The 24,143-nt window shown below is 41.7% G+C and overlaps 2 protein-coding genes across 2 annotated transcripts; one reads left to right on the top strand and one right to left on the bottom strand.

The window, feature by feature from the left end:
* The first annotated feature begins 2,853 nt into the window (after nucleotides 1-2,853).
* Nucleotides 2,854-12,645, top strand: LOC121698291 (probable serine/threonine-protein kinase SIK1B). Its single transcript, XM_042080274.1, has 12 exons — nucleotides 2,854-3,254; nucleotides 3,570-3,742; nucleotides 3,850-3,966; nucleotides 4,893-4,956; nucleotides 5,731-5,892; nucleotides 6,907-7,031; nucleotides 7,312-7,435; nucleotides 7,650-7,879; nucleotides 8,407-8,770; nucleotides 9,806-10,099; nucleotides 10,678-10,867; nucleotides 11,300-12,645. Exons 2-12 carry the CDS (start codon nucleotides 3,593-3,595, stop codon nucleotides 11,751-11,753), a joined length of 2,274 nt encoding a protein of 757 aa, XP_041936208.1. The 5' UTR covers nucleotides 2,854-3,254; nucleotides 3,570-3,592; the 3' UTR covers nucleotides 11,754-12,645.
* Nucleotides 12,646-15,900: 3,255 nt separating this feature from the next.
* Nucleotides 15,901-19,090, bottom strand: cryaa (crystallin, alpha A). The gene is made up of 3 exons (XM_042080314.1): nucleotides 18,638-19,090; nucleotides 17,674-17,796; nucleotides 15,901-16,123 (listed from the first exon to the last, which is right to left on the bottom strand). Exons 1-3 carry the CDS (start codon nucleotides 18,833-18,835, stop codon nucleotides 15,914-15,916), a joined length of 531 nt encoding a protein of 176 aa, XP_041936248.1. The 5' UTR covers nucleotides 18,836-19,090; the 3' UTR covers nucleotides 15,901-15,913.
* Nucleotides 19,091-24,143: the final 5,053 nt, after the last annotated feature.

Genomic DNA, 24,143 nt, shown 5'->3' with positions numbered 1-24,143 from the left:
CAGCTGTCCTTCTATCCATGTTAGGTAATCCCAACATATTTTTCTAACTCATCCAGCAACAATTTTAAACTCATCTAACTTTCAATTTCAATTGATTAAACATGTGGATCATGGGAAATTTGCGCTTTTGCAAAGAACAAGTGACTTGGTTGAGTGGTTTCACAGCCAGCTAGAAGCCAACATAGTGAATTTTGTAACAGCTATTCACTGAAAAAAGGCTCAATTATTTGAAATAGAAGTGCAAGGCTAAAGGTGTCATACACCAAGTTGGTGATTGCTGATGAGATACCGTAACACATACTTTGAACAATCTGGAAAATTTGCATCAAACTATACATCAATTAAGCTATCATAATCACAGTGGCACTTCTGATTTCTGTGATTAGTAATGAATGACCTTGGTGCTGCCTGCCATCAGGTGCAACCACCTCTCAGTATATATTTTTTCAATGAAGCCGGCCATTTCAGTATTCATACCAGGCCAAGCGTGTTTGGGAATATTTTGTGAGTGACCTGGAACATGCAATATTGTGACGAGATGTGTCTCAACCCGCCTACTTGCACACTTCAAATACTTAGTTTAAGTATATAGTGCAGATATTGGGACAATACCAACCATCGAAAAGTGAGCACTACGGATGTAAGCACTCAGTGCACACTAGCAGTGGACTGACGGAAGTATGCAGTTTGAGACAGTCAAGGTCCTCTCTATAATAATCAGGTCCTGTTTAATTTCCTCATAGTCTGCTAGGGACCCTCACTGTGGAGTCTGAATGTGATGACACCAATGCTAAATGTCACTATGAGTCCAAAGTCAGTTTATTTGAACTAAAATGCATTCACTTACAGTAGAAGCCAGCTCACTAGGAAGAATGAGACATCTTTTCCCAGACCTGGACATTGTTGAAGCTTTTTTGTTATGCAGTCTGGATATTTGTATTTGTTTTATGCATTTATTTATGCATTTATTTGCTGGTCCTATTTCAATCCAGACACAAAATTCCTGGATGTGCTATTTGTGCACTCCCACGTGCATTAGAGCATACGTTATGTAAACTGGAAAAAATGGTTCTGACTGAGACTAAAGTACTGTTTTTTTTTTTTTCAAGAAATGCAAATCCAAATGCAAATCCATGTCCTCTGTCAGCTGGATTTAAATAGAAATAACCTTAACCATTTTTTCCAGATATCTCAATCTGTCTATTCTCACACTCTCACTCAACTCTGGCTGCGTCACACATAGACCTGTGTGACATTTAGAGGAAGATCTGAAGTGTGCTGGAATGTTAAAAATACATTTCCCTAACCTCCCCAAGACAGCAATTCTTTTGCCCATTTGATGGGGAAATTACCAAATATCAGTAAGAACAAAACAAATTCCATCATTCCTGTCCTTTTTAATTTAATCAAGTGTCCACAAACAAAGCAAGTCAAGTCAAGTCGGGTTTATTTGTATAGCACATTTCATACACAGAGGTCATTCAATGTGCTTTACATAAACAAAAGCAAACAGTAATAAGTAGGCAAAGCAATCTGGCCTGCGTTTTCATGTTATTCATTTATTTATTTATTTATTTATTTATTTATTTATGGCACCACTTATGAGTGAAGATAGAAATAGCCTACAAGCCAAGTCTTCACTGCCCAGACGGTGCCCGTATGACTATGCTGTATGACCCTGCAGAATGTCTTAAGTTTTACATAGAGCCAAAATCTTGAAGCGCCATTCTTTAACTCTGTCAAACTCTTTTTGCACAAAAATGGTTGATCCTCAAGGGTACTTTGAAGAAACATAAATAGTTTCAAGAACTGTTTTGATGTTATATAAAAGGCTATGCCAAAGACATTTCCTTAAAATGATTTGAACTGTGTGTATAATGTATATATGTGTGTTCGCCTTAAATATTTTGGGGTTAAACTGCTTGCAGACAGTTCAGTAAGAATTATTGGATATATTAGGTCAGAGGCATTTACATGAACATTTTCCTCCACCAACAAGATAGGGTTACATCAGGTCAAGAAAGACCTCTGACACAATTGGCTTCCCCCATGTGACGTCCAGCAGATGTCTGATAAAATCAGTATTGATTTTTCTTACCATGCTTTTTCTCATATTTAATAATTAAAACATGCCATGAAGCCTATATTTACAACTACACAGTATTTACTGAATCATAACTGTATTCTATATATGGCATGTAAAAGTTGCATTCACAATTTACATTTAATTTTTGTAATTAAAAAAATTAGAAAGAAACCTTCAACTTCAGTCATTTTAGCATCCCATCATTTCCATAATACCCTAGGCTATGCAAATTAGAATCCACAGCTCTTCTAACCTAGCTCTTCTAAGGGAAGAGCTGTGAGCAGGTGTGGAATAAAAGCAAAAGGCTGTTTTGGCAACTGTGGCAATTGAATTTCCCCTTGAGGATCAATAAAGTATCTATCTATCTATCTGTAAAACATCAAATAAAATAAATTGCCTATTTTTCACCTCATGCGCCCCCCATAATCGATCTAAGTCTCATTAGACTCATTTATGCAACATTTCAAGCGTTTCCACTTATTTAAGCGGTAAAAATTCCCCAGAGATGTTGGATTGAAACCCAGTTTATGACGGACAGTTTGGAGACAGAATAAGGGATGACCCAGATCTTGAGGTGAGCCAAGACCGCATGGATAATACCTTAAGAGGTAGAACTAATTGGTTTCGACTTGCGCACTGTGAACTTCATTAACCTGTCTACATGCACATTCATGAAACATTGTCCCTGCAATGCATGTAAATGGCAGATCAAGATGCAAGGATGCTCTAGTTATCCAAATGGCAAATAGCAGATGTTTTATGACTTGAATTTGTTTGGAAATAATGTACACAATTGTTCAACTTGTTTATTCACTCACGTCACTCCACGTGCACGTTGCTTGGTAACCCCTCTTCAGTGGCCGGGTCCGTCTAGCGCTCCCACAGCTAGTGTCAGCACGCGGCCACTGACGCCAGAATGACGTTAATGAATGGGGAATCGATCTGTTTACCATAATGGGGCGGGGACTTCCACAAACTTGCAACAGTTTCAATGGCCCAGATACGCGCATGGTGATGGATAGGATTTGTGCGCAGCACGCTCAGATTTAGGCTACAAATTATCTGTTTTAGACTCGAGTGTTGGAACGCTGTGACTTGCCACCCATATGTTCAGGACTAAATTCGCCTCTCCAAGAAGTTTTTGCAGCTGCTGCAGATGCTTGTAGTGGTAAGTTCAGATGGATGATAAAAAAATGAATGCATATGAAATCGTGCTGCTGATAACTGTTGATGTATTAGGCCTAATCTAGGCTACTGTAATATAATTAAATGTGAATGACGGAAAGGTTCAGGACAATGCAACTGGTAAGTGAATAAAGCAAGCGAGGTGCTGTGTGCAGTCAAAGCGCATTGCCTTTAAATTGCCTGTCACGCTCAAACTCTTGCATTTTAAAGCGTTTCTGGTGCAGTATTATTTGTAAGAAACAATATCAAGATTCACCGACGCAATATTAACTGAATAAGACTGTACTGCTAATTGTAGGCTACAGTCAAAGAAGAATAATCATGGTGATCCTTTCGGACCGTTGCGATTCGGGGACTTCCTCGCGTCATGAGAGACCGCTTCAAGTCGGCTTCTACGAAATCATCAAGACTTTGGGAAAAGGGACCTTTGCCGTGGTAAAACTGGCAAGGCATAAAGTCACCAAAACTCAGGTGATGTTTTGCGTGTTTTACGCAGCATGGTATTTCTGTCTGAGCTAGACTTTAACATCGCTCACTTGTTTGCATAAGCCTATTTATTCGAATTTGCTTTTCCTTAGGTTGCCATAAAGATTATAGACAAAACCAGGTTAAACTCTTCGGATCTAGAGAAGATCAACAGAGAGGTTCAAATCATGAAACTGCTGAACCATCCTCATATCATCAAACTCTACCAGGTGTGTGTGTGTGTGTTTGACAGAGTGGTCATTTTTGGTACTATTTTAAATTACTTATATATAGTTCTTTATGCGTTCTCTTGATATTGTGTAAAGGTAACCTGTTTGCACAACAGTATCAGGGATGTAGTAGAGGCTAAACACAGTTTATCCACCTCTGAAATTTCAGAAATGGAGTTTATCCACCTCTCAAAAGAGTTTATTCACAACTATTAACATTAAAAAAATCACACTGTATTATCCACATTCGCAATATGTACACTCATCAACACTCTAGGAACCATTTAATACCACTGGTATTGTTGTAAACATTGGACAATAACCTCCACCATCATCAAACATGTTCTGTATGCCTTTTTAAAAAATCCAATACCACATGGTGCGGTCCACCTCACCGAGATCACAGAATTCAAAGTTTACCCACCTCTTATTTTACCACTACATCCCTGAACAGTATAGACTACTACAATTGTGCCAAAGTGGGCATACAGAGAGGTGATATCACTAATTCTACAGTTCAGTTGATCTAGTTCTGGACAGAGAGTTTGTTTCCCATGCTTGTTCCTTTCCCTTTTGAGCTATTCATTCAGCTCTCTCTGGAGAATTGCACAGTGGAAAATTGTGACCTTTGTACGCAAAAGGTCAAAAGCAGATTGTTTTCCCAATAGCTGTTTCAATTTACCACAGAATCTTGCTGTCCCAAAGCTGCTGTATAACAACATAGCTGAACTTTGCCCTACATAAAACAACGCATGTGAGGAGCTGTAGCAAGCTACCATTTACTTATATAAGTATTTGAATTACATACATGGTTATAACTGTTTATAAAGTTTATGGACTTGAATTTTAACTGCTGTACTACCAAGATAATTGTATTGTAAGAATGAGTTTTGCTATTGATGTGGTTCCCTTTTTATGATCTGAAGGTCATGGAAACTAAAGATATGTTGTACATGGTGACAGAGTATGCACAAAATGGTGAAATGTTTGGTAAGTTGAAAGTGTGTTTATGTCTCCTATTAGGACTCATGTTGGCATCTTTGTTGTACTATATAACTAAACTTTAGGCCAGAGTTGGACTGGATGCATTTTGATTTTCAGTCTTTGTGTATGTTGAGAGCCACAGTGTATGAGGAAATAACAGTGCATGTGAAAAAATGTTGATACGTGCGCCTTTGTGTGTTGGTACGTGCGCATGTTTTTCCAGCCTCCAGAAACTTCAGTCAGTCTTTTTGTGTGCACAAACAAATTACTGATATGCACTACAGTTAAAAGCTTTCTTGCTGATTGCATTGGCGACATTATCTCATGATAAACAAAGTAATGTTGGCACAAATGACAATGGCATGGAACTGTTGTGTAAATGCGTCAAATTTGGACCTGTTCTGGCTTTGGCAAACATTCCTTGCCTCAGATGGTGCAGTCATGCTTTCTTGCTTGCACACATTTATTAACAGTACTATGCAAGCACAATAATCCTTTCAAGACTTTCAAGATTTGGCATATTCAGACTTCTCCTTCTTAAAGATGTATACCTAGATAGCTTTATTTTTAAAAAGCAAAGGAGTAAGCACTCAGGAAAACATAGACCTTGAACTCTCAGAAGCCTGATTCATGTAAAGACAAATCTCCTTGCTTGAGTACTCTTAAGTATTTTCATTAGGGGGGAAAACTGTGTTGAGTATTGAAGTATTGAGTTAGCTGTCATGCTAGTGGCGAGAATGGTTAGGCGGTGTTTGACTCCCCTCTCTGTCATCTTCAAAGACTATTTGTCATCTGTTGGTCGCCTTACGGAGGGGGAGGCTCGTAGAAAGTTCTGGCAGATTGTGAACGCTGTTGACTACTGCCACCAACACCACATCATCCACCGTGACCTGAAGGCTGAGAATCTCCTGCTGGATGCCAATATGAACATCAAATTGGCAGGTGGGGTGTATTGCAAGAGGGGTGCTACATTATCTCTGTTCCTTGAGGCACGCTATTGTCTTTTTTCACTCTGTGTGTGTGTGTGTGTGTGTGTGTGTGTGTGTGTGTGTGTGTTGGGGATTAGAATGAGAAACAATCTCAAAAAATTTGAATATCATGAAAAAGTTAATTTACAATATATTATTACAGAAAAGTTGACTTGAGAAGAGCTCTAATCTGCTAATTAAGTCAAAATACTGGCAATGGCAAACACTTTCCTGAGCGTTTAATCTTTCAGTCTGGGCAGGGCAATGCTAAATGCCTTTCCTAAATATTTTAATTTATTGAGATGTACCTGTATATGTGTGTCCATGGTTATATCCCCCAAAACATTTCTTAGGAGTTCCCCCTAGAAACGTTTCATTCTGGTGTGGGTATTCACCTGAGTACCAGAAGTGTGTTCAAATTTGGCAAACAGTGGCGAACGTTCGTGGTGAACATGTTTTTTTTGAACAGTGAAATTTGAACGATTTAGTGTTAACATTCCATTGTAACGGTAATTGCATTGTAGCCTTCGTCAAACTCACGTCCAGTTCCACTGTATGTTTGCGAAGAACTACCTCCTCAGACTGTGTGCGATTGTTCGCAAACGTTCGTCGAAAACTCAAGGCTAATGGAAAACTGTTTGCAAACGTTTGCCTATGTTTGCGAATTTGAACGCACCTCAGGGTTAGTGACCAGACAGTGATAAAATCCTGAACATGAGGGACCAGATACTTACTGATCTTTGACCTCAATAATGTGGGAGGTTGAAGAGGGCAGCCAGGGCATGTAGTCTGATATGGAACACAACTTTAATCCTGAGATTCCTGGATGTGGGATGGAAGAATGTGTTGAGCACCTGCAAAACGTAATTGGGTGCTTAAGAAAGATTTGTGCTTGACATTTGACACTGTGTCCTATGTATGCCATTTGATAGGTTCAACTCTAAATACTACAAATGGATTTTGACAAATTTTCTTATTTCACTTTCAGACTTTGGCTTTGGCAACTTTTACAAGCCAGGAGAAACACTGTCCACATGGTGTGGTAGCCCCCCATATGCAGCACCAGAGGTTTTTGAGGGGAAAGCCTATGAGGGCCCAAAACTGGACATTTGGGTATGAGCCATATGCCATGAGCTTTAGATGCATATTATATTTGTAATGTATCACCGAAGACAAGAAATACAGTTTTCTGATTGGCTGGGGTATTGGGTGGGGTATTAATTCTGTATATCAGGACACCTATGAAGTAGATCTGGTAAAAGAAAGTTTAGTTGCCGTTCCATATCAATACTCTTTTGATGAATGGATGTATTCAACCAACTTTAGTTATATTTGTACTTAAACGAGGAGTAAGGCGTAGAAATGTCATTCATTGTTTTCTTTCTCTTCCCAGAGTCTTGGAGTAGTTTTATATGTGCTGGTCTGTGGAACTTTGCCTTTTGATGGAGACAACCTCTATCTGCTCAGACAAAGGGTCACTAAGGGACGTTTCAGAGTACCTTTCTTTATGTCACAAGGTAGGACACACACACACGCACACACACACACAGCCTTCTAGAAAAAGATACACACACACACATACATACACCTACACAAGCACACAGTGATACACACAGTGATCACTCACTGCATGCTCACTAGTAACCCACCCTCATTTCAGTTTACCACAGGATTTTAACATAATTACCACACCCATACCACATTATGATATCAGTAACGGTTCTCCCACAGAATGTGAGAACTTAATCCGGAGGATGTTGGCCGTTAACCCAGCAAAGCGCATCAGCATGGCGCAGATCAAGCAGCATCGCTGGATGGTGGCCGATCCAGCTGCGGCGGCCGCCTGCCAAACTGTCCCCTGTTCCCTTCCTTTGGACAGTGCTCCCGGCCTGAGTGGCTACAGCGAGAACATATTGGGCATCATGCAGACACTGGGCATCGACAGACAGCGCACTATAGAGGTAATGGATGGACCAGGTGAAGAATGACCAAATGAGTCTAAATATTCCTACAATTTTCCACTGAGCTGAACATCTTAGCTCAGCGCATGGAAAATAAATAAATGAAAAAGGCAATTAATCAGAAAACCTAGCTTGTCATGCTAGATAAACTTAGACTTTGATTTATGCTTGGGAAGATGAAACCATGAAAATACAAGTGGCAGCTGGTTGAATTCTCTAAACGTGTAGGAATTGCTTCTGTAAGGGCTTCAGTGCTTCCTTTTGAACCTCCTTTAGCATAGCGTACTCTGGACTATCCTTTACAAAAGGAAAGGAAATAGTGACGCTCCAATTCTTTGCAGCAGAAACAACTGATCAACGTGATACACTGCAGTTGTCCTTTGCTTTTCTTGACCTCTTGGCATTCTCCATAGAGGTCAAGAAAAAGGGGTTGGAAATTGGTAAGGGCCATTGGGAAGGTTTTTTGACAATCTGAATTCAGCCATGAACTTCTTGTACTGACGAGTACACTTCTTCTTTTCTTCCAGTCCCTTCAGAGCGGCAGCTACAATCACTTTTCTGCAATCTACTGCCTCCTACTGGAGCGGGTGAGGCAGCACATCTCCCAGCAGGTGAAGAGTGGACCCCAGGCTTCCCCTGGCCCCTCACTGGCAGACTCATTCCCCCGAGGAGAGGTCACCCTGAGCGGACGCCTTCTTCAATCACAGCCCCCTTCCCCAGACCACCAGCTGAAGACAAGAATCAGTGACAAGGAAGAACAGCCAGGGACACTTCAGTCAGATGGACGTGAGGAGAAGGAAGAGCAGATACAGGCTGTGTCAACTCTGGATTCAACCACAAATGGTGATCAGGAGACATCTGACAAACTATCCGTTTGGGGCAAGCTACCACGTGAGTCTTAAGTGTGTAAATATTAGCAAACTTTCTAATTATTCAGAAATGGAAGTATTTTTTATTTGCTCAATTATTCATTTCTAATCGGATAGAAAGTGGAGATTTACGATTGTGGTGTGTAATGCAATTTGCTAAGGTATATGGTGGCTGGCCAACATTATTTACAAAAAGTATTGTCCACAAAAATGCTAATGTTATTTAAAAGTGAAGTGCTATTCATGTTATGTTAGAGTAAATTCATGCACAATCTGTCTGACAATTAGATGAAAAGCAAGGAGAAAGTGGATCAGGTCTCCAAAGATCATTTTGAGTAATCTCCCCACAGCAGTATATCCGTTTAGTGACACAATCACAAAAGACTAGACACAATCTTCAAGCAACAACTACACAGATATCTAGCAGACTGCTTAGGAATTGAATCAGGAACTATGCACAAGCTTGTTTCGCAAATGGGATTCCCTCATTGACGCACACCTTGAAGTAATTGACCCACATTTGGAGCAGATTGACCTGTTGCATTCAAGCCCGCCCTCTCTCTTTCTCTGTCCCTCTTGCTCCATTTCCTCATCTAACCTGAAGATCAAAGGCTGTGTTTTAAAGTGAGTAAGGTTGTTGAGGTCATGCTGATCTCTAAGCGATAGCATTAGATAAAACAGTTGACCAAAGTAACATACATATGGATTGTGCTGGAAGATTTTACAGTACTTTAACAATCTAACCCAGCCAATTCTTCTTGTTGCTTTGATTGAGTTACGTTATGTCGATGTAAGTAGGCTACATGTATGTATTAAGTAAACATATTATTAATATAGCGCAAAAGGCCACTCAGAGCACATTACATACAGAAATATATAGACAAAGACAACATACACAATCAAGTCAAGTCCAGCAAATACTACATGTGTAGTGTCAAGTTAAGCTGTAACAGACTTGGCAATACACGTTGACTAAGTCAAAGAAACAAGCTTGCAAGTTCCTTTGTGTACTGTGACTCTAACCCCCCACCCCCCTCTCGGCTCGCTCGGTTCTCAGGTATAGTGGTGCATCTGGTGAGCGATGACCCTCTGGACGGAGACAGTGCCCATGAGACGCTGGCGTCCTCCACTGGCTCTTTGGTTGGCATCCCCCTCTCCCCCTCCACAGGAGCTGTGTGCAGACTCACTGTGACCGAGGCCCTCATGCCCCATAGCCCTCAACAGCAGACACTGAGCCAGTGGTCCAGAAAAGGTGGGATGCGTGAGCAGGACAGACTTACTGTGCCCAGCTTCAACGAGGGCAGACGGGCTTCGGACACATCACTGTCGCCAGGTGCTGTGACCCAGAGGAGTGAGTACACTCTCGACTCTATACTCTACTCTCCTCATTTGCATACATTAATGAATTAACTGTTACACAGCCCTTAGGGGACATGGTGAAAAGTCCCCCGCTGCACATGTCATCTATAACATCGATGTGCCTCTGAATGACTCAAGGTTGATACTTGCATGAAGCTCTTGACAAAAGTCATCAATAACATGCTCTAATCAATCCTGTCCAGTGATTTATATGTGAGTGTCTGCTAGTAGAAAATCAAAAATACTTTTAGGCAACATATGAACACTGTTTAAACAGACAAAGCACACTGGATGGACCATCAGTATACATTTCCCCGGTTATGTACACAACTAAAATGTTTGAAAATAGAACATGGGGGCAGCAAGATACAACTGATCAGTCGTCTGAGTTGAATTAACACAACTCCCGAAGCAGTATATAATCAGTATAATTACCTTTTTCAATGTGTAGCCTACATGATGCAAAAACTGCTCAGGGACTGGGAGACAGTGATTTCACACGAGTCATTCATGTTTTTTTGGTCAGATTCTCATCATAGTCTGTCTGGTCCTACCCAACCTCCTGTGTAGGTCTCAAAGCTTCCCGGCAGCCACAGAGGAGCCACATTCGTGCCAAGGGATATCTGGGATTGACGCGTTGCCGAGACGTGCCTCGTTCCTCTGCGGCATGGCTCGCGGTCAGGCTCTCTGGTCCGACTCCTTCTCCTACCCGCTCCTGGGAGTTTCCTCGTCACCAGGAGGAAACACTGGAATTGCACAGGTGAGCAGTAACCTCATCCCTGCTACAGTAGGGGGCGGTGGTAGCGTAGTGGCTAAGAAGCTGGGCTAGCATGCAGTAGCTTGAAAAGTTGTGGGTTCAATTCCCAGCACCATTGTGCCCTTGACCAAAGGCACTTAACCCCAAGTTGCTCCTGGGACAATGGCCCCTGTAATGTAATTGACTTGTGTAAGCCGCTTTGGATAAAAGCGTTTGCTAAATGAAATGTAAATGTAAATGATTCCAGTGTTATAAGGCATTATGTGTATTACAGCTACAGCAGAAGTGTTATAAGGCATTATGTGTATTACAGCTACAGCAGAAGTGTTATAAGGCATTATGTGTATTACAGCTACAGCAGAAATGTTATAAGGCATTATGTGTATTACAGCGGGCATTAATTGTCAAGAGTTTGTTTATTGTTTCTTGTCATAGAAGTCTCCAGATGGCCCAGCCACAGTTTGAACAGACGCCTCCCCTTCATTCTTCATTTTCCCAAAACTCCCAAAACCACCCACTCCATGGACCTCTTTCCTCTCCAGCTGTCTCTGCCCAAGGCCTCCTCTCCCCACCCCCGCATATTCAACCGTCCTCCTGTCACAATCAAACACCACTCCGTTGTACAGACCCTCACTTGCAGCTCCCTTCAAGCAGAGACTCTTGTTTCCCCTTCTGCTCCTCACCCTCATCTGCATCATCATCCTCCTCCTCCTCGGCCAACGTCGCCTCGACTGCAGCTCTGCTGGAGACGAAGCTGCAGATCAGTCCACTGTCCCAGGCACAACACCGTCCCCCGGGGTCAGCATCGCTCTCCTCAGGGGTCGACACACCCTCAACAGTGAGGCTAAAGCCAGGGGACAGCTGCCAGGCCATGGCAATCAATGGGTAACGAGAGCACTCCGTTATTTATAAATCTGCCATCATTTCTATCATATCTCATATCTTAAATATTCGCTTTGGACAAAAGTGTCTGCTAAGAATGATAAACATAAACATTAAATATTCACTCTTCTTCACAAGGTTATGCAAGACACTTCTATTTCAATATTTCAATATTCTAGAAATATTCTATTTCTAACCCTAACCCTTTCCAATAAAAATGTTATTAGATCAAATGTTTATAGCAATGTTTTTCATTTTTATGTCTCCTTGTAACCTTCATACTTTTCAAGGTTACAGTAAGCAATACTTTATGGACTAAAGTAGATATACTGTCTGTGCAAATATTAAACACTACCTTTGGATCAAAACAGTAATACTGTGAAAACAGATATCTATATGGCGAATACTTTTTATAGACGCTTTAAGCTTGCACTAAACAAAGCCTCAGTACAGTATTAAGCATAAAGTCTCCCACGCTCTTCCCAAAGGCATGAATATTTTTTTGACTTTGTAATGTCAAAATTCCTGCATTAAAAAGGTTGTCTATTTAGCTACCCTCTTTAATTCATGAGCACTAGTGGTGATCTGAGCTCAAGAACATGCATCAAGTCCCACAAGCTACGAACATGTTTGTTGTGAAAAACTCAAAAATTGAATATTGTTTTTCTTCCAAACACTAACATAAAAGCATACATTTGTTTACATGTAACTAATTATGGGAATAAAACAACTGGGATATAATGAGGTATGGTCCTGTAAGAACTATCCTCTTTAAATATATATAAAGACAATATATGTATGTATGTAAAGATTTTATTCTATACTTTCATTTTTCCCCTTTGTAATTGTACTGAAAAGTGCTTATATTTTTGTAAGTAGGCAAATGTAGGCCAGTAACGCGTCTATTTTGACCACTTTTTTTCGGTAACAAGTAACCTAACGCGCTACTATTTACAAACCAGTAATCAGATTAAAGTTACTTATCTAAGTCATTGTGCGTTACTATTTTTGTCATTTTCCTTAGTAAAAAGATATATTCTTTGCTTTCTTTGTCATGTAGGCAATGCTCATGTTTTCAGCATGAGGACAACTCACGTGTAAAACCACGCAGCGACACAAACGTAAACAACAATGGAGGGAGGAGAGAGATGCACATTTTATCTAGGCCTATACAGCATTATTTTGAGTTTGTGTCAGCTAAACATGACAACATTAAGGTACATTATACATTCTGTGCTGGCGACAAAGTGCTGTCTAGCTAGACATCCCAAGTCTCCCGAAGTTTTGGGAGTCTCCCACATATTGATAGCAGCTTCCTGACGCCCGCAAATCTTCGTGTGCATCTGAGTTTAACGCACACACAACGGAGAGGGAGAGAGAGAGGAGTGGTGCGTGTGTGCCTGAAGCGCATCCAAGACCATCCTGGTCTGTTTTGCTAAATCAACCAATCAGTTTTCAGTGTAGGTGGGCTTATATCTCTTTTCTCCCGAACTTAATTAATCAGTTCAGTCAGTGTATCTAGGAACAGGAGTGTCATGGAGTCCCGGCAGTGCCCCTCAAAAAGGAACATTTAAGACCCATTTCACATCAGACTACACAAAAGTGTACCCAATTGTCTCATAAGAGTAAAACATAATGATAGCACTGTTTGTAACAGTGACTTTAGCATTGCTCACGGCGGGTTAAATGATTGCAAAAGACTTGTTGAGGTGAGTTTAACAAGTGTAATTTCATTTGCATATTACTCCCTATAGGCATATTAGGCCTATACTAGATGGCTAGTAGCCAAGGCTACATGAAAAGGCCAAACTACCAAAATCTACATATTTTACTGTCACAATTTCTATCAATAGGCCTTCCTTATTTGGTGTAGTGACTAGACATTATTGAACAAACATCTGAATTTCCGTATCTAAGTAGGTTAGGTTGGGATGTCTGCTATACATTGTTACTGTTAAAATGCACTTCCAGTATAGTGAGTATTGGCAAAACCGGTTATCATTTTTATGTTGAGGCAGTGGGGGTGTTTCGGCAGCTACTGAAAGTAACTAATAAAGTAACTTGTAATCTAACTTAGTTACTTTTAAAATCAAGTAATCAGTAAAGTAACTAAGTTACTTTTTAAAGGAGTAATCAATAATTAGATTACTTTTTCAAGGTAACTGTGGCAACACTGCTCTCGGGAAACTGGTGGGGCCAGGCTAGTATAGCAGCACATAGTGAGTCTCAATGTACCAAAACCAGCAACAGCTCAGCCTCCCACAAATCATAGATGTGACTCAGTAAACTTCAGTCCTGTAGATAGTGGAGTGTCCAGACACTGTTGTCCCTGGAAAGCATAGGTGAAGTGTCTCCTGGTAAGATGCCCATCATCATCATCCCGGAGATGCTTTGTGACTGTGGTCAGAGGCTGGGCTACCACGGGGCAGTACTCTCCAGTGTGGAGCAAAGTAGGTTAAGCATTCCACAGCCTGACAAATGTGCGTCATTCAGTTCAGACCCAGTGAGGTGCATGGTAATGCTCTCTCTCTCTCTCTCTCTCTATCACACACACACACACACACACACACACACACACACACACTCTCAACACGCAAATCCTCTCTTCCCTCCGACTCTTAATCAGTAGACACAACAAATGCTGGTTCCCAGCCTATCCCTCTTTGATTCTCACTAAAACGACACTGTGCTAAACAGAGCTGTCTGCACTCCTACACAAAGTGGTACGCTGACAGAAGCCTTAAAAGGTTCCATTGCAAGTGTTACGACAAAGAGTTCCTCATGGAATGTAGCTACTAACGCTCTTCTTTTCATAGTGTGAAGAGAGAAGCCTTGTGATTTTATTCTGGTAATATTTTTTGGTTGTCTTCTGAATCACTGAACACTATGGTGCATTCATAAACCCATATACTGATATGTGAATATCCTGCATACTGTATCTTAGTATGTCAAGGGTCACCTTAGTCTGGATTCCGACCTGTCATGTTATTTTAGAATGACTACCATGATAATACGGGAGAAAAATAATGATCCCTGAATCCCCGAGATAAACTAATAAATTAACTGTTGCTGATGATAAACTGTGTAGTTGATGCAACTACAGTAGGTGACGAAATGGAGGAACACAGGTCCACTACCACAAAGGACAAAGAAGAATGGGCCACACATGAGTATTTATGGGTTAATGATACAACTTTATTGTACTGACTTTTTAGTGTATACCTCTCAAGTAATTTCAGAGCAGAACAGGGGCTAGTGCTACAGGACAGGAAAGTGTTTTGTCTGACACAAGAGAGAAGGGATCGTAAGAATCAAGACAAAGGAGTGAAGAAGAAGCCTGGATGGGGTGGGTGGTCCCAGTGACTGAAAATCCAACTGAAATGGGAAACCTTTGGACACCTAACTTGAATGATCCCCCCTTTACTCCCAGTATCAACAACCCCATTCCCACTGCAAGATATGACCCCAGCCACCTTTACTACCTTACATAAACTGTGTCCTTGAGAGGTCAAGGGACCCGATCGACTTTGCTTTACCCAACAAAAATTGTGTTGGAAAGCAGGCTAGGCTTTTTAGTGTAACTCAGAGACACCAGAGACGACTCAGGTGGGGCCACAGTGATGTTCAGACCACCACGCCCACCCCCACGCCTCTACTTCTCCATCCATCCTCAGAAGCAGTGTAAGACAATGATATTAATGATTGTGATTATAGCACATGGTCTAGTGAAAAGGAGAGAGAATATTAGGCTAGATGTACACCGTTATCTTTCTGGAGGACTAGGGCGGGAGAGTAAGGAGGAGGCTGGGGCACGTTTCCCAAAACCATAGTTGCTTTGTTGGTTGCAATGCAATTTGCTAACAGGTTAGCAACTATGGTTTTGGGAAACACCCCTGAACAGGATGGGAGCAGGAGGTGGATGAGTAGGACTTGGGGCATAGGACGAAGGGATTTGCTTGACTATTGTCCCTCGTCCACTGGCTATGTTTTAAACACGGACAAAAGGACACCTCACTGACCTTGCCCGTTCCAAACCCCTACTCAACTGACCCCCCGCGTCCCAGAAGACCAGGCATTACCCCCAAACCCCCTCAGGTGCCCCGATGCTACCCCTCCTTTCCCACCCCTTCCCCCACTCTGCCACCTGGCACAGCTGGTGGTGCCCGTCTAAGAGGAGGGCGCGGCGTTGCTCTTGTCCTCGCGGATGACGGGGATATTGCGGTCAGAGCGTGTACCGTCGGAGCCAGAGCCAGTCTTGGGGCCGTAGAGGTTCAGCATGCCGTCGGAGGACAGCGAGCAGGTCATGGCGGATTGGTCAACGTTGGCAGGCAGACGGTAGCGGCGGTGGAACTCACGTGAAATGTAGCCATGGTCGTCCTGAATAAAAAAAAAAATAACAGCTGAAGAAAATACACAGAAAGTCATAGGGGCACTGCCCCTAAATCCCTTAGGAGCAGCCGTGGCCTTCTGGTTAGCACTTCGGACCTGTAACCGGAGGGTTGCCAGTTCGAACCCCGACCAGTAGGCACGGCTGAAGTGCCCTTGAGCAAGGCTCCCCGAGCGCCGCTGTTGTTGCAGGCAGCTCACTGCACCGGGATTAGTGTGTGCTTCACCTCACTGTGTGTTCACTGTGTGCTGTGTGTGTTTCACTAATTTAACGGATTGGGATAAATACAGAGACCAAATTTCCCTCACAGAATCAAAAGAGTATATATACATATACAAACATACATACATACATAAACAGAAAACTATACTAGTTATAGCATGGAATGTATGTCACCAGGCAATTGAGTTTGTGGAACATCACCACGCATGCGCGCGCACACACACACACACACACACACAGACAGAGAAAGAGAGAGAGACACTAATCCCCATGGACTGTAAGTAAGATTAGTTCATTGTATTTGTCCTGATTGCAGTAAACATGACCTAATCTGTTCTGTCTATTTTCTGCATCCTATTTAGTAAACTCTCAAATTAGGGCCAAGCTTCATAGTAACATTAAACACTGCAATCAACCAGAATTAAGCAATGCTCCATGTTTGCTGTGGTCTAGACATGCAGTCCGCCCCCTGCACGAGAGAAATTAGTTCAGCTTTAACACAGGTAAGATTGGCAAGGGCTTGGGGCACAAACCCTTAGCCAGCCTCCCCCTCCCTCGTGCAATTCTGAACGGCAGAGATGCCTAAACAAATAAGCTTGCTTTGGGTGCCTCCTGAGCCTGGTAAGCCGCTGCAGTGGTCATTCATGTTTCCGTCCTCTACTGCACCTCTTCAACCGTAATGAGCTCATTAATGAGTACAAGTGGACTGTTCAAATCAAGTGGACAGCTGACAGCTTGCAGCATCCCGACTGAACTAAGTGAAGAGGCGTGGAGGACGACAGGAGGGAAATGGCTTAACGTTTTAGGATTAACCCTGAAATGTCTCCAGGCAACAAATAAAGTTAGAAAAAGTAAAATTAGTCTAAATTCCAAAAGCCCATGAGACAAGGACCACGCCATGTGGAGTACCACTAACATAATGACTTTCAAGACCAAGTGAAACTCACGTCATGGGCTCTGTGACTGGCAGAGATAACAAAGCAACCATCCACCCACACAAATACACACACACACACACACAAGAGCCCAAGAGGAATGTCCTGGCCTGGCTCTGACGCAGAACTGACGTAAAAACAACCAAAAATGCTCAGGAGGACCTCTACTCCCAGAGGACCAATGACATATTTTAAAATCAGTGGAGAAAAAGAAGGGAAGATGACTGACAAAAAATGGAAGACCTTGGGAAAGAAATGAAAGCATGGTAGACCTCATAAAAAGTGTGTGTGTGTGTGTGTGTGTGTGTGTGTGCATCTCACATTTCCAGTTATTTGGATATCTTTCCTGAGTCAAGTACCAGTCTAACCAGCAGAAACTTTACCTGTCTCTCCCCATGTTTGCCATGAATTTCCACACAGTCATCTATCACCTTCACGTTCAGCTCCTCAGGGGAGAAGTGCTTCACATCCAGGTATATGTAGAACCTGTCTCTGTCAGATCTCACCTGAGGAAGAAGAGCGGTCGAATTTAGGCTATAAGGACAGACAGCAAGAGCATAATGACCCTGGTCTGACCAGTAGAATAGAAACCAGTAGCCTAAAGATTTAGTCTTAGAATTTGGAGGTATGTTTTTGGTATGACCAACAATAGCAGGCAATTATTCTGTATAGTATCTCTCCCCCTCGTTCTAGTCTTTCTTTATTGTTGAGCAGATCTGGCCCAGAGTTGGCCCAGATGAGGCTGGGATCTGTGGCAAAGTCGGTTGCTATCTTCGTCTTCATATGTTCACAATCATCTAATGCTTGCCATGTTCTCTTCTTCTGTATTTTCTTACTAATTGCCTTTTCGTCAGCACTTTCGTCTTGACTAAGTCTCTCACTCTTCTCATTGGCTTTTGACAGTTTTTGTTTTTGTTTTCTCTTATACATTCAAAATTATATTCCCTTAGATTCCCATTCCTTTCTTTTCCGTAATCTTTTCCTCTGTCTCCCTCTTGCTGTCAGCAACAAACAGAGCAGTCCAATAGAGGTAGCATTAGCATTATTCTGGTCTTGTGTGTCTCTTGAGATGCTGTGTCAATCAGGGAAACAGAGTCATGCCACAAACAGAATCAATTCAAGCTAAAAGTAATCATTAACAAAGTTTGAAATTGAAACAATTATTCCAAAAATGTGCACTTGACATGGTAAAAGATAAGATCAAGACAGTAGGATTGCTAAGCTAAAATGATAAATGTAGTCTAGATAGTTGTAGTCTATATAAAGATAATGACAGTTATCATAAATAGCACCAAATAATAAACCTTTTCATCATATTGTCCACCCAAATAAAACCCACTCTTTTACCTCAGACATGCCTGAGTTGGCATAGTCGCCAAAGTTGCGGAAGACTGACTGGCGGTAGAAAGGACTGATGGTTGAGGTGGCATAAGGGTAGAGGTCGTAGTCGAACAGGCCCTCCCCGAAGAACTGGTCGAAGAGGCGGGCAGGGTAGAAGGAGCTTAGGGCCCGTCTGAACCAAGGATGCTGAATGGCAATATCCATAGCGACGTGACTCAACTTGACTGGGCTCGGGTTTAGGCTTGGCTTAGCTGGGCTCAGCTCTGGCTCAGACGTTAGATGCTAGATTTTCTTGCTATACGCCTCTATGTACGAGGAAAACAGCTAGTATGCTGTCCCAAAAAGGATTGTGCGCTCGTATGTCTCAGAGAGAGAGAGAACGAGAGAAAGAGAGAGTTCAATTTCACAAGCAAAGAAGCAAGTGAGAATGTTTACAAAGGAGAAGGTCGAGTGCGAAAGAGAGAGAATAAACTGAAAGGGGATCCTATGAGTGTGCAGCGGTTGTTGTTCCCTTGTGCCGGCCACTTGGTGCTTTATATACCTGAATGGCAGAAAGAGGGGCTTTAGCTGGGATCCCTCTGGAATGGCATTATCTCATGGTGGGAACGGCCGGCGTCAGCAGAATCGCCTGGACACTCGCTGGCCCTGCCGCTCCGCTGCAAGTCTGGCCCTGGGCCCCGGGATCCCGACGGGAAGAGTGTGGCCATGCCAACCGACTGACCGGAAAAACGAGTGGGCTGCCAAAACAAACCGAAATTAGGGAGAATAGGATCGGGGGGTGGGGGTGGGGGGGGTTGTGTTTGGAATGGAACTAATTGGGGTCATGGGGCCATAGGCTTGTCTGAGGCCTAACTGAGACGTTTATGGGTCAACAGAAATGCAGGTTGACATGAGAGGAGATGTTCATCATAATTGTTATAAGTTCCAAGAACAATGTAAAGTTCACATTTTAGTGAGGGCATCAAAATAAGTACTATGTCTGACTAACGGTCAGGACTGCGTAACACCCAGGATGCTCCACTCCAATTGGGAAGATTTAGGATTAGTTCTAGAATGGCTCACCAATCACATCACCATACTGCCACCCACACACACACACACACACACACACACACACGCACACACACAGATTTAGTCCATGCTCAGATTTCCAGGAACTTTCAGGAACTTAATCATATTGAGTAATTCAGCACTATTATAATAAAAAATAGTATGTGTTGTGTGTGTGTTTAATCCTGTGGTGAGGTCAAAGCAGAGATATGTACTCTGATGTCTTATGTGACGCTGTTTTCTGTTTTTTTCTCAATTTTGCCTCCATTTCACCTCCGTGATCTAGGTCATGTCATGTTGTGTGGATTTAATCTGGTCCACTAGTTAAAAACAAAATATGGATTTAATTTAGTGATTGTGTGTGTGTGTGTGTGTGTGTGTGACTGTGTTCGTGTGTGTGTGTGTGTGTGTGTGTGTGTGTGTGTGTGTGTGTGTGTGTGAAAGGCTGAAGAAGTATGTAAGTGTGTGTTAGCAGAATGAGCAATGTCCAAGAAAGGCCAATATTTGTTTTTTGCCTGGCAATGAAACACTCTGTAACTGAGCAGCTCAGAAAATCATGTTCCCAGTGCTCCATCATAAATCAGCATGTGTCTCTTTAGGCATGCCATGTTCATTGCATTGCAGTGCCTCAGTAGATCTAGTAAGTCTGACATGTATGAAACACTATTATACAGGATCATATACACTCAGTATTCTATTCACCTGTTGTGTGTGTTCTATAAATGCATGTATATTTGCTAAGAAAGGAAGATTCAGGTCAAAGATTTAGCTCCTATTGCAGGTTGGTTCTTTAGCAAAGACCCATCAAGTGGAACTCAAAACAATGATCAAACAAAATTAAAAGTAATTTTTTGATATCACTGATTCTGAATGCAAAAGGGTCCAGATGGTTCTTAATGTGGAAAAGGTGAAAGCGAGTCTTTTTGATGAAAGACTCTTAATGACATCTAAATTAAAAACATCTGAATCCATTTGACTCAAAACGTAGTAGCTATGACTAGTCAGACAACAGCTATGCTGTTAAAAACCAACAGTGTAAAAACTTTCACGCAAACTGCCGGTTTTTGCTTTGCGCTATATTGTTTTACAGTAGCCTGCGGTTGCCAGCCCTGACCCTCCCCAGTGATCCCAGGCCTGGTGACTTCCCCTGGGCCTGTGTGCGCTGCATTAGGGGTAATCCCCGCTGGATTTGGGGGCTCCCGCTCTGCCGGCTTATCAGAAAAGCACCAGCAAGGCCATTTTTCCAGCCCAGGAGAGCTGGCCATTACAACACACAGAGCGAGCTAGAGAGCCCGGCGGGCAGGCAGGCAGGCAGGCAAGCTGGTCGGCTGGCAGGCTTACAGCACAGAGTAAGATGACCAGCGCTGGTGGTGGTGTATGTTAATTCAATACTGACTTGTTTGCTGGGATTGCATCTTTTCCCACTGACATGTTTTCTTGAACATGGAAAAGTTGTGTTGGAATTTCTTTTGCTTGTATGTACTGTACTTTCACTCTAGCTATACTGCAGATATACAAACTACACTATATTTTGGATGTGTGTTGCTATTTAAATGTATTGCTTCATATATTGACATCCTAATACTTGAAGAGTGGGGTATCTCCACCTACATGGTTTGTATTTGCGGTGTAGGCTACTGTACATGTAATCTAAATGTAAATGCACTTGTGTTTTGGAATAAGAATGTGCTTATGTTCAAACTAAAGGCTATCGTGTATTTATGGCCCTATACAGGGTTCCCACTAATTTTCATTGACAACATTTCAAAACCTTGAATGAAATATCCATGAAATATTTTAATTAAATATCCAACCTGGCACATAGAATTGCATTCTGTTCTCTACTGATTGAGGTTAATTATTGAATGAAAATGGTGCCATATTATTACATCCATATTATTACATCCTTTTTCTATTTCTTTTTCTAATAGATCAAAAAGGCCATGTCAATTCTGTTGCAGGATCGATACAGATCCTGCAACAGAAAGCAGCACAAGAAAACCATGTCCATAGTGGAGTTCAGTGATAAAAATGAGATAACATTTCCATGACTGTGGATGAATTCAAGACCTTCTCAGGTCTGGAAAATTAGATTTTAAAATTCGACAGGTTTGCAGGAATTGACGGTGGGAACCCTGCTCATAGGTGTAATGATAAAAGTACATTTGTGTGCATGTGTGTGTGTGTGCATGTGAGTGAGTGTGCATGTGATTGAGTGTGTGTGTGTCTGTGTGTGTGTTTGTGTGTGTGTGTGTGTCAAGTCAAGTCAACTTTATTTTGTCCCCCAATGGGGCAGTTGTGCAGCAGATAGTATAGTACAAATCACACACAATCACACACACAGTAAAAGAGGTTGCCTACCTTGAAGGCATATAAAAAACAATAAAAACAGTAAACAGTCAATAAATAGTAAGTCAATAAAAATAATAAATAAATAAGAATACAAAAGGGGGGTGGGGGGGGTGAGGCTAATCATATCCAAAAGTACGAGTGGGGGTGTGTAGGGGTTATCTATGGTTATTTATAGAATTTAGAAGTAAAATGGCTGCAGGTACAGTAGGTGTGTGTGTGTGTGTGTGTGTGTGTGTGTGTGTGTGCCTGTGTGCATGTGAGTGAGTGTGTGTGTGTGTATGTGTATGTGAGTGCATGCACATGTGTTTGTGTGTGTGAGTGTGTGCGCGCGTGCATGCGTGCGTGCGTGCGTGTGTGCGTGCGTGCGTGTGTGTGTGTGTGTGTGTGAACTGATGGACTTCAGGGGCCGGATTTAAGTGTTGAGCACTGGTGAAGCTTCTGCCTGGTCAGCAGCATTCAGAGGCTGCAGCTTTTTTTTTTTTTTTTTTTTAATCAATGAGCCGTTTCACATAGACCAGCCCTGAGCTCACACTGTATCACAAGAACAAAACACACACATTACTGCACAACACTTCATTGTACCTCTACAATAGACAACACAGACAAAGCCTCAACTCACCATGTCACCCACAATATTACACGTTTTTACAGTGAGTGCTGTATGACACTACAATACCACACAATGCAGCCAGAGTATGAGTCTCACAACGCTCAATAGCTACAAATACTGAGACCTCACAACACATACTACAACAGCAAATACAACTATTCTTAGATGTAAATTTAACAATATTACTATTCTGAGACGTAAATTTATCAACTATTCTGAGATGTAAACTTAACAATACTACTATTCTGAGATCTAAATATAACAATACAATGCTCCACCAAAATATGCAATGCACATACCAAAGATCTTGAGGCAAGAATGAAATATACTGTAAACATAATTCAGAGAGTCAAACAGCCCTTTACTATCAGCAAGACATGTGTATAGATAGTAGGCTACTGAAACGGCAAAGCTGGTCTCAGATGTGACACATTATGTTGTTAGGTTTTACAATTCATGAGGAGTTTACAATTTTTTGGAAGTTTAAAATGCATTAGGAGTATACAATTCAGTATCCATGCATACAGCCCATCTTTGGTGTAGCAGTTACAAGAAACGTAGCTTGAGAAGCTCATTGTGGATTACAATGATACTATGAGGTTGCAGCTTCAGGTACCTACAACCCCAAAACAGAAAAAGTTGGGACGTTGTGTAAAATACAAATAAAAACAAAATGTGGTAACAAGTCTCGTAAACCCATATTTAGCAGAAAAAAGGACACAGACAACATGTCAACAAATTGTGATTGGTCTAACCACAGGACCTTTTTCCATGTTACCTTAAGCTCAGATCCAGATAAGACGCTGATATTTTCTGTATCTTGTCTCAATATAATTATGCCTGTTACAATTTTGGCTGCAGTTTTTGAATTAAGTATCAAACTGTGCACATAGACAGTGGTTATCAGAGGTTGTCCTGAGCCCATACAATGGCAGGAGTGGAAACAGGTCTGGTGTTGATGCAGTGCCATCTGAGGTCCAAAAAACAAAAAAAACACGACCATCCAATGTGTTTTTCAGCTCTTTCCCTTGTTTGCAAAAATTTCTCTGGATTCTCTGAATGTTTTAATAATATTATGTCCTATAGATGATGAACTCCCCAAATACTTCACAATCTATGATTACATGCTTGTATTTGTATTACATGTACTTGTATTACATGCTAAGAATCATTACAATTACATTGTTTCATCATTTGTGCACACAGGTTTACACAGTGATGAACATCTTTACTTCTAAGAGACCCTTCCTCTCTGAGAAGCTCTTTTTCATACCCAATCATGTTGCCAGTTACCCTAATTAGTAACATTCCTCCTTTTATTTTCTTTATCATTACACACCTTTTCCAGCATTTTGTTATCCTCATCCCAACTTTTGAAACATGTAATTGCTGATATCAAATTCTTAATTCATTAACATATTTTCCATGAAATAGTCAAATTTGTAATTTTCAACATTTGATGTCGTCTGTGTCCTATTTGCAACTAAATATGAGTTTAAG

The sequence above is a fragment of the Alosa sapidissima genome, chromosome 23 (assembly GCF_018492685.1).
Source record: "Alosa sapidissima isolate fAloSap1 chromosome 23, fAloSap1.pri, whole genome shotgun sequence".
NCBI lineage: Eukaryota > Metazoa > Chordata > Actinopteri > Clupeiformes > Clupeidae > Alosa > Alosa sapidissima.
Note: the sequence above shows the minus strand (reverse complement) of the source record. Positions and strands in the feature narration are given on the sequence as shown.

What these genes read in the sequence shown, in the direction of transcription:
- LOC121698291 (XM_042080274.1), top strand. Translation starts at nt 3,593, where the DNA reads ATGGTGATCCTTTCGGACCGTTGCGATTCGGGGACTTCCTCGCGTCAT. An exon ending in ACAGACAGCGCACTATAGAG is followed by an intron (nt 7,880 to 8,406) that starts GTAATGGATGGA and finishes CTTTTCTTCCAG; the next exon opens with TCCCTTCAGAGCGGCAGCTA. An exon ending in CGTTTGGGGCAAGCTACCAC is followed by an intron (nt 8,771 to 9,805) that starts GTGAGTCTTAAG and finishes CTCGGTTCTCAG; the next exon opens with GTATAGTGGTGCATCTGGTG.
- cryaa (XM_042080314.1), bottom strand. Translation starts at nt 18,835, where the DNA reads ATGGATATTGCCATTCAGCATCCTTGGTTCAGACGGGCCCTAAGCTCC. An exon ending in CCAACTCAGGCATGTCTGAG is followed by an intron (nt 17,797 to 18,637) that starts GTAAAAGAGTGG and finishes CTTCTTCCTCAG; the next exon opens with GTGAGATCTGACAGAGACAG. An exon ending in GCAAACATGGGGAGAGACAG is followed by an intron (nt 16,124 to 17,673) that starts GTAAAGTTTCTG and finishes TTTTTTATTCAG; the next exon opens with GACGACCATGGCTACATTTC.